General features: G+C 36.7%; 1 protein-coding gene across 8 annotated transcripts in view; it reads right to left on the bottom strand.

The window, feature by feature from the left end:
• Positions 1-6,619: 6,619 nt before the first annotated feature.
• SYNCRIP (synaptotagmin binding cytoplasmic RNA interacting protein) overlaps positions 6,620-10,474 on the bottom strand; it is a 50,901-nt gene continuing 47,046 nt past the window's right edge. For 4 of the 8 annotated variants that reach the window (XM_063330040.1, XM_063330039.1, XM_063330047.1 and 1 more), the window contains one exon: positions 9,951-10,474. This exon is cut by the window's right edge and continues 1,890 nt beyond it. Coding sequence is in view for 4 of the 8 variants with exons in the window: in XM_063330045.1 (XP_063186115.1) it covers positions 9,880-9,921 (42 nt within the window). In the remaining 4 variants the exon portion in view is untranslated. Of the gene's footprint in view, positions 9,922-9,950 lie in introns of those variants that run through there. The other 4 variants (XM_063330043.1, XM_063330045.1, XM_063330044.1 and 1 more) reach the window with 2 other exon arrangements.

Below are 10,474 nucleotides of genomic sequence, written 5' to 3'. Positions count from 1 at the left end.
GAAGCGACATTCAAATCGAGACTTTGCATGCAAGCTTTGCTATGAACACATTCCCTTAAGCACCACTCAATTACGAGGCATCATCAGGCCCTATTAGTAACAGTTTTTCTCATTACCCTAATTTTGTCCACCCTTTAAGGGGTTATTAAGGACAGTGAGTGGTAAACATGTTATAGAAGTAAGAAGAAATGGAAGAACTTGTCACCTATACTGAACAAAAGGCTCCATCTTTGGAACACATAGATATATTCAAGACTGGCTCTTCCTTCCCTGGGGCTGAGACTATTAGTTCATCACTTCAAAGCAGCAGGTTTTCAAACACCAGCTCTAGGATACCACTCACCTCTCAGAACATGACATTTGAAATAGAGCATTAGGCATTTTAACAAGGTTTTGTTTTTCCAGCATTTTTATATTTTGCTGTGTTTGCAACCTCCTCCCTTACGTGGCTACTTCCAGACTATTTTCTTCTGGAATTTCTACCAAGATAAAGTGGCCCTGAGAATTGCAGCAGCAAGGACAAGTTCTTCTTACCTTTTGACATGTAATCCAAGGACCCTGTATCTGCTTTCAACCTGATGTTTGAATCTGGGCAAGATCCATCAACTGACATTCCCTTCACATGGCGCTCCGGCTGCTAGATGGTGCCTGACTTAAGAGTGTGCCTACCTTCCACAGGAAAAGGATAGACTGATTAATAGCAGCAAAGATCCTACAAAGTGGTAACACAGATAATGAAGTGCTGTTCTACGTGGCAGTTTGCCAGGTTGTCTCCCTGGCTATTTTGCCTTTAAGCCTGGAGTACAAGCTTGCCAGTTGTGTAGTTCAGGCATATTTAATGGCTGTCTCGTGCCCACAGGTACGACTATTTCTTTTCCCAGCTGTTCCATCCCCTTATGTTTTCTCATGGAGCAAACACGAAAATGCATTGTTAGGAGCTTTCCCAAGCAGGGAGTGCTTGTGATTCTATCACTCCTAAATTAACCTTTTAAATATAAGACAAATACACTCCTTTTAGTATTCCTCTGAAGAAGGACCTCCCTGGTTGTCATGACTGCTTTAGAAAAACACAAAGATATTTACAGAAGACCCTGTAAGTTTTCCTTTTCACAGGGATACTTTTTGCCCTTCAAGATGTCCAAGTCAAAACATGTCTGTTCTTTAAGCTGAACATTAAACACAATCTTAGTTTATTTGTGAAATCTGAGCTCTCTGCATCATTTATAATGTGATAAAGGCAGAAGTTCCAAGATTATCACTCATCTCACTTGCCCCATATCTAAGAATTCAACACCTATCACCTATTTAACCCTGCATGCTCTTAGAAACTGCTGCATATTCAAGTCCTCTCCTAAACACCTTTCGCAGACAGGGGTGCAGGGGCTGTTGTGTTTGGGTTTTTTCCAATATATGCATTTTTGCTAGATACAGGGATTCTACGATATACTGAATATGTTTAATAGCAGGGCATTTCTTCACAAAGTCAAAAATTCACCATGATTCTAAAATACACGCCTTGATTACTGGGCTGTAACTATGTCCAGCCATCTGATCTGAAAACCAGAATTGCTAAGTTACTGTGTCCTTTTATCTTTAAAACCGCACACAGAATTTGAACCTTAATGTTTTCATCTTCCTGTATTAAAGTACAAAAAGGTTACTTCAAAAGGACTTAGAAATTTAGCAGATGCTTAAAACACATTATGCGTGACTGTCTGTCGGGGTTTTGGCCGGATTGGCCAATCAGAACGACAGATGGCCCTCCCCCCGCACTCTCCTCAGAGAGGAGAGGAAGAGAGAAGGAGATTTATGAGTTGAGAAAAAAGAACTAAACTACTTTAATGAAAATAATAAATAAGAAAATAGTAAATAAGAATAGAATAATAAAAATTAAAGAAAAAAGTATACAATATATACAAAACCGTATCCAGCTCCCAGGATGACGATCGCGTCACCAGCAGACACAGGCAAAGTCCCAGACTGGAGTCAGTGACGGACAGGAGCTGAATTCCAGAACTAGAGTCAGGAATGCTCAGATCGGGATCAAAGCCAGACGAACAGACAGGGTCCTCCTCAGACGGCCACTGAAGCGAGCCAGAGCCCCCTTGATCCCTCAGCTTTTATACTGAGCATGATGCGTATGGGATGGAATACCCTGTTGGTCAGTTTTGGGTCACCTGTCCCATCCACTCCTCCCTGCAGGTGGGACCTCTCTACGCTTCTCCACTTCTGACCCTCTAACGGGGCAAACAGCGAAGTTAGCTGACCTTGGTTGTTACAGCAATAAGTCTAAGCAAGAGCCTCTGTGCGTACCGTTCCTTGGTATAATCAGGTCTTATCACTCTGAGAGAGAAAAGTTTCTGAACAATATGCTGTTAATTTCAGACTTTAGTCAGTTAGAAGAGGCCCAGCTAAAAAGTAAAATTACAAATCGGAAAATTGGTTCTGTTTTACCTCAAACCAGGACACTGTTTCTTGTTCTTCCAGACTACAAAAATTGGAGTGGGTCATCATCTACCTGCAGCTGTACTGGATTACTATCCTAGCTGTTCTTTACTAATTCCACAGTAAACATACAGAAGCATTTTGGCATACTTCAGCACCAAATAATCTGCTTTAGCACAGGCCACCACTGAAGTCGGTTTAAGCTAACCTTGCTGAGATGTGACCACTACCCGATTTACTTCGATGCCATTTGTACCTGTATATCAAGTACACCTTAATGCACCTCAAGGCACATTACAAATTGGGAGGCTTCGCTTTTCGGAAAAGCTTAGTCAGCAGTGCTTTTTCACCATTGAACTGTATACTCCTCCTTGCTCATTACTCAATGAAAGCAGTACTCTTTAGAAATGTTACACTGAGGGCAATAAACTGTGAAAGTTTAAATACTGCTATTAAGAAAATAAAACTCTGTACTTCCTGTTAGAAATCCATACTGATTTCAACAGTTAACCTAAGAAAAGATTTAAGAAAAGACTGACTACCTTAAAGAAGCAACTCTTGAGTCTGACACTTAGTGATCAGTTTGTGCCATACAAATATTGTCTTCTTGGACAGAAACATGACCACCTGGAATGGCTCAAAACATCAACAAACCAAACTCTGTATATTTCATACTAGTATACCATTAAAAAAAATGCAAAGTCCCATTTATTGCACCATTCCCATTGCAAGATCACTTCTGTGCAAAAACCACAGTGCAAAACACCACACACACACACTGAAGTTACTTCAAATCAATGGATTTAAGACCTTCTGGATCCTTCCTAATTTCAACTGGAAGATCAATCTCACTGGAGTTAATACCATAACAGATTTTTTTTAAAGACTTTTCTGAGAGGTTGTGTTAGCATTATGAAAACATAGTGGAGCAAGGCAGCAGAGATTACTCAACTACATGAATACAGCTTCCATTTACTCACTGTTGAAGCCTAAAGCTTGTGGTACCTTCAGGACTTCCAGTGAGAGAAGACAATTTTTTTCCTCCTTTTATTCAACTCTAGTCTTCCTTTAGTACGAAACCTGCAGCATTATTTCTTCATTTGCAAAATTTGGCAGATTTTAACAATGTACATGCTGTGTTTCTCTTCAAAGTAGCTTTTAAGCATCCCAATAATTCATAAGCAAGTGTAAATGAACATACTTCTGTAAAAGTGTAGGTAATATGAGTAAAGGACAGTTTCACTAGACTAGTTTAAGTCAAAGTTACATATTGGCCACTTCTTGGTAAAGTACTACTCACATATACACCAGTGAGGTCACTGGAGGTTTGTCTTCTGCTAAAAATATTAATTTAAGCACATACACAAAACTCAAGAATTCTGCTGAAAACTGTAGATTGGAAACAGGTTAGCTTGTTAGAACAACTTCACACTGAGGGGAGAAAAAAAAAAAAAAAGGTTTCATTGCACTATCTGATGGAAGCCTTTGGCCACAATCTGAAACAAGAACAATCCTTTAATAGCCACTTCAGCTTTTCCAGATGCAGGGACAAGATATTTTTATCTGCCATCTCAAATGCTGTAGTATTAAAGATTAAATTCACCTTCTAATTGTAATACGTCCGCGTTATGAAAATATTAATTATAATTTATTTTAGACTAGCTCTCACCAGTGTTTTCTAATACAGAGCTTCATTTTTAAGTGTGCTGAAATTGCACCTTAAGAAAAGCCCTAATTTACTAATGGAATATCTATAAAATTGCCTTCGTTGAACTCTCACAGAGGAAGCTTTTAAATCCCCCATTAGCTACGTTTGGCGATACATTTTTTTAAGTAGACCCTACTAGTGACAGAATTAGGTACATTCTTCATTCCACTACAAAGGAAAAAAAAAATATCTGTAAAATGTTACTTTAGATAGCAGAACAATACTGGAAATGCTACACTTGAAACGAGGAACCCAGTACCTGATATATTCAATTCCTGGCTTTCAATAACTGACTGTATTAATGGAAAATCCCTTGAACTACTATGACTGCTAACCCATCAGTTTAAAAATACACACCGGATGATCTATGAAGCATTTCAGAGATTTTTAGATCTGAAGTATTTAACATTAACAGTGTCAAATTACACTCAACATTCATTTCGCATTGAAGTGGACACACTACAATTAAAGAGCTAAAACCCACAACCTCCCTAATAACTGCAGATGAGGAGTCAATTAAACAGTCTACTGAAGTTGGGTTTCAGATACTGCAAGTCATTTAAAGTACTAGAATGTCTATTTTTACTTACCATTATCTTCTGTGCAGTGAAGTGCCATAGGCTATTCTACTGGCTGCGTAGCAGAACTAAGAATGCATTTCATAACTTCCTTAGTGCAAAGAAAATGAGCGGTAAGATTCAATGTCTTTTCTACACATTAGTGATCAAAACAAGTAAAACTGTATTATAACACTAACTGCGCAAACAGAGATAGTGAACTATCGTTACTAAGCAGCCAAATATATGAGACTAGAGGGAACCCAGATTTCTGACAGCACAAGTTTTACCTAAATGACCGTTAGAAATTAAGTGCTGGCTTTGGAGTAGACACTACGTTTCATGAACATTCTTGGAACCGAACTGTATCTTGCGATTCAAACTTTAAATATTCAAGCTGTATTTAATTACCAATCACCTATACATTACAACTGTGTTTTCCTTTCTAAACTGTCACAGATGCTTCCCCCCCCAGCCCCCACCCAAAAAAAGCTTTTATCATGTACCTGGAAGTCTGATTATTTAAAGAAGCTTTCATGAAGATAGCTTTAAATAATCAATGTAACCCAATGTTTCCAGATGAGCTCAGCTGTGCAATATCCACTCAAGAGCTGGCCGTTCAAAAATGTAAGTGTTCATGGAAAAAATTAGTAACCAGTTGGCAAGAAAAAGATATTACAGGAGACAATCACCCTTCTCTCCAAATTTCGAGTAAACTAACAAGCTAGTCCTAGTGGCACTTTTCAACCTATCTATAGTAACACTCAAGGCTAAGGAGCACCAAAGAAAAGTCACTCTTTCATGCTGTGGATTTTATAAGACAAATAAGTATAATTAAACACTTGCAAAGTGTTGACCAGATGACTATGTGAAAGTCGGTCTCCCAGCAAAGAAGTTTAGCATCAGAGCTTCTAGGAAGCTTTATGTTTGTTTGCACTAGATGGCTGTAAAGTAACAATAATTTATTCCTTCTCCTCCTCCCCCCCCATATTAATGATCAAGGAATCTTCAGCTCGACTTCCTCTCCTGTTGCCACATACCATTTTTATCTGACAGAGCAAATGACAAAGTACAATCTGGTGTTTCCTCTGCCCAACTAACGCAACTAGCTAGCTCCAGCCAGGAGATGTCACATGCTGGTGCTGGAATTAATTCAGCAAGACACTCGGCGAAGACAGACTTTTAAGTCCATCACAGCCAAAGTTGGGATTCATAAGCTTCAGGCTATGAACACAAACTCAAGCTCCAACTTTACCGATTTCAATTCTCAGAACACTACATTGTTAAGTTTATTGCCTTATTGCCTACTTCCAAAACTTGCTATTCCATTTTAAACAATTAACATTTCCCGCTAAGTTTTCACTACTACAAGTGAGGGAATAACGGTTTTAATTTTGTGGAATGCATCAATTTGAACACACTCTTTTCAGGAGATGTTACATGTGTTTATGTCCATGTTGCCTTTCAGTTTTACTTCTTAAAACAAACCTCTCCCCTCACTGATGTATGGATGCATCAAAATAACTGCTAGGCTGAACAGAAGCCTCTAAAAAATTATCAAAGGCACAAGGGAAAAAAAAGTTGCCGCCATATATAACATTTCTATCCTGAAATATTACGTTGGGAATCCTACCTTCAGAGGAGGCTAAGTTTATTTTACACTATAAAGGGGGTCATACCCCTCACCCCAAACAAGAATAGAATTAATATTCCTTATTTTACAGTTTAAGACAGTATTTAGGTAAGTTGTACAACGCAGAAATTCAGAAACTGGTCTTAGTATCTGTAATAACAGCCTTCTGGGTCGTAACAAATCTCCTCTTTAAAAACTAAAAAAAAAAAAAAAAAAGTACAGTTGTATGTCCTATATGAAACCCTTCAAACAAAAATGAATATTAAAACAAGAGTATACTTTAAAAAAAGCTATGTATTGGAGTGTTTATAAACCAGAAGTGTTAAGCAGCAGCAGCTTCCAATTTCTTATTAAATTCAACTAGGCTTCAAATTTAACACATTACAAACCAATGTGGAACTATGCTAGCTTATACTCAAATCTTTACAGGCGTTTCAGTAAAGAAAGCCTCCAGTGAGAATAAACAGAGGCAGCATAATACATTAAGTCAACACTTGCCTTCAATATGCCAAAAAGAACTGTGTGGTTTATGTCCATTTGTCACCAAAGCACTCCGAATGAGATGCGTTATTGCTGTAGAACATTTCAAGTTTACCAACACCCAAGTGCAACCAAACTGATGTATATATGCACTCGCCCATTCTCACCAGTATTTCCGCTTAATAAGGAACTGTTTTTCTTTACACAATCAAATTTAAAGCTTTGAAAATAACATTTTTTTGATTTTTCCCCACAATGTTAATCACCACATGCAATTTAGTTTTCTGATCATTTTGCTAAAAAACTGCACCAATATCAGAACAGTGCAAATCATATTTAATTTTAAAAGTTATAATGGCTTGAGTTCATAATTAGAGGGAACACTGTCAAGATCTTGGTATTTTGCTCACTCACCATTGCTTGCCATTCCCTTAAAAACAAACACTTTCCTGTCAATTTTGCTTTTTTTTTTTTTTTTAAAAAACATTGTTTAACAGTAGTCCCCCATACTTTTATCAGAGCTGAAATTAAGGATATGATCCACAATTTCAACACGTGTAGTGCCTCAATAGCAAGTTTTTTTATGCACTTCCATCAACGGCTATAATTCCATAAATATATTACCCCCACCCCGACATATTTCCAGACTAAGAACTAGTCACTAGCACTTGTGATCCCACAAGTGTCTTCAGTTTTTCAGCAATGGAGAGATTTCAAGATTAAGAACTCTGAGGACTTCCCCCTCTCCTACAGCCCCCAGCGTTTTCATTTTATAGCAAGTTCAAAATTGGTTTCCACATCTTGACAGTGTTCCTTATAAAACCATATGACAGTAAAAGTGCCAGTAGGCATGGCAACCTCTTTGAAGGGAGCATTTAAGCTCCTTGGCACTGGGAATGCCAGCACCAAGGATTACATTGAAATTCAAAATTATACTTAAGGCTACAATTAGCAAACCCACTTTCCATAAGCCTAATATTCTATCACTAGATTTGAAAATTCAGAAGCTAACGCAACTGTATATTTTTATGCTCAAATTTGAGGAAAAAAGCTATTTTTCTTTAGCAAGGGCAGTATATGAAACCGTGGTAGCAAATGTCTCTTACGCATTGACTACTCATTTCACCATCACTCACTTACTTTGTCTTAAAGTTCAAAACTGGCAAGGCACATTTACATATTCCAATGAATACTTGACAATTTAAAATTACACTTCATGTCCCAGCTATCCCAGTAATTGACATACAACATACTAAAATGGTTTATTAAGATAACAAAAAAAAAAAATCAATTAATGTGAAACATACAGGCTATTGGCAACCACTATTCTAGAAATTATGTAAATACAAGTAAACATACTGAAATGTGTGCGATTCTAAGTTTTTAACCAGAAGATCTCTGTACTAACACACATTTATATTAATGACACATAAAAAAAATAAAAACTTTATTACAAAAATAAGTTACACTCGCCTCCAGCTTACAGTATAAAACAATTTTATTTGCAGGAATGCAAAATGATTGTTTGCCATGAGCATTTTCAACATATGACATGTCTAATTTTGTTAAAATTTGCATTTACTGGGGGAACTGGTGTGTATAAAACCTTAATTAGGTATAAGCTTCAATTTTCATTGTGGTGCCTATGGGTATGTAGTATAACTGCAGTATCCCTTTGGGCAGGGGGTTAAGGGAAGCTCTTTATGCCAAGTCCAAAGTAAGTCATAATTTTATCTACCTTTTACCTATATGAAGTTGGACTTGGCAAGGTTCTTTTGTTGTTTTTTTTTTTGTCTTTTTTAAGGGTGGTTCAATAGAGGATGCTTCACCACTGAACACTCACTGTCATCAAGGTGCTTTAGAAAATTAAAAACATAGCACAAATGATTGTACTCTACTCTACTCTACAGGTTATCATGATCTGCGCAAGAGAAATGGAAAGCTGATCCACATGTTTTTACAGTGATCAGCAATAAGAAATGCACTAATGAAAACATACCTTTTACCTAAAAAGCTAAACTACAGCCATATACTATTCTATGATTTATGAAAAACTTCAAAATATCCAAATGTCAGGCTTCACTGTACAGTTGTCAGTTTTAGTCTGACCTTTTATAAAGGGACACTGCAGTATTTAGTACAAGTTGCTGATGCACTTTTTTTGAACATCTGATGTCTTACAAAAGTAACATCTTGCTAAACTATTATACATCCAAATAACTACAATATCTGAAGAAGCAAGGCTGCTTTTTCAGCCACAAAATACGACAAAAGCAAGGCCTGTTATGATGGTCATGAGGAAGTCTTACAAAGCCTCTGGAACTAAAGGCAACTAAGAATGTTACATTTGGTATATTATAATCTTACCCTCATATCATATTAAACAAGCCTTGCTTTTATCTACAAAGATTTTCTATGTACAGTACAGACAGGGTATAGTTCAATCCTCTGCTACTGAGGTAGTTAACCAACCCTTTAAAAAAGGTTCTGAAAAGAACCACTATCTGGAATGCCTGACTAACCAGCTCTGATGATTACACCTGAAACTGCTGTATCTGAACACAATTCATAAGTGATTACTATATAAACAATCATGATTAACCTTCATGAGCAGAAATAAAATTTAAGGATACCAATGATGGTATTCATCTATACCACTGCAATAAAAATTTAAATGCAAGAATTTGTGAATACCACTTTTGGAATCCTTAACTAAGAAAACTTGGGGGAAAAATCTACTTAAAGCAGATTTTTTAAAGAACAACTTTATTCTTTATTAAGATACCATGCTAGACGTTAAGGATTTTGTTGAACACATTGGGGAAATAGAGTAGCTTTAGTTTAATAACTTGCACTGCAGAGAAAACTGTTAAAGAAATTCATTTCAAAGTCCAAGTATTAGTTCAAATGTCCCATATTTGAATCCATGATCTTCGCAGGAAGGTCTTTTGCAACAGAATATGCTCCTATACAGCTGAGATACTTAAGGTTGCTTGATATCCTTACCATTACTCCACTGCAAGCTTCTGGTGTAATCCCACATAGCAAGTCAGTCTTCATTGTAACAGGTCAGGACCGGCCTCGACCCCTTTTCCCTGCTAGCCAGGTAACAAAAGGAATCAATTAGATAAATCATTTTAAAACTCTGGTCTGTACATTTGTTAACATAAAATCTTAGCAAAATGAATTATTTAAAAATAAAACTACTAGACAAGAACATTTTGCTTTATGATTACCACTAACTTTCGAATTTTGCTATGGGTGTTTTACCACTTTTTCACAAACTGATTTTATTTAAAAAGTTAAGCTTTAAACCTTGTATCACCAGCTAAGGTTTTGCGCACTGAGTCACAAACAACTTTACATTATAGAAAATTCCCAGTAACAGTAATATAAAACTTGATTATAGTCATCATGAAAACATGTTGAAAATTGAATCAAGTCTAAGCATAATGTGACTTGTGATCTAGTTAGAATTTCAATGACCTAACTGCTTTAGGAACAACTTTTAAAAAAAGATCACATCTTTACGGTGCAATCCTTACTTTTTTTTTTTTTAAATGGTGTTCAGAATCTAAGATGATAGCGCCAAAATGAAAAAGACAAAAAAAAATACCTAGCAACCATTTTCAAGGCAGTTTTCAAGACGAC

Source organism: Chroicocephalus ridibundus, chromosome 3 (genome assembly GCF_963924245.1).
Source record: "Chroicocephalus ridibundus chromosome 3, bChrRid1.1, whole genome shotgun sequence".
Classification (NCBI taxonomy): domain Eukaryota; kingdom Metazoa; phylum Chordata; class Aves; order Charadriiformes; family Laridae; genus Chroicocephalus; species Chroicocephalus ridibundus.
This window is presented reverse-complemented; position numbering and strand designations above follow the sequence as displayed.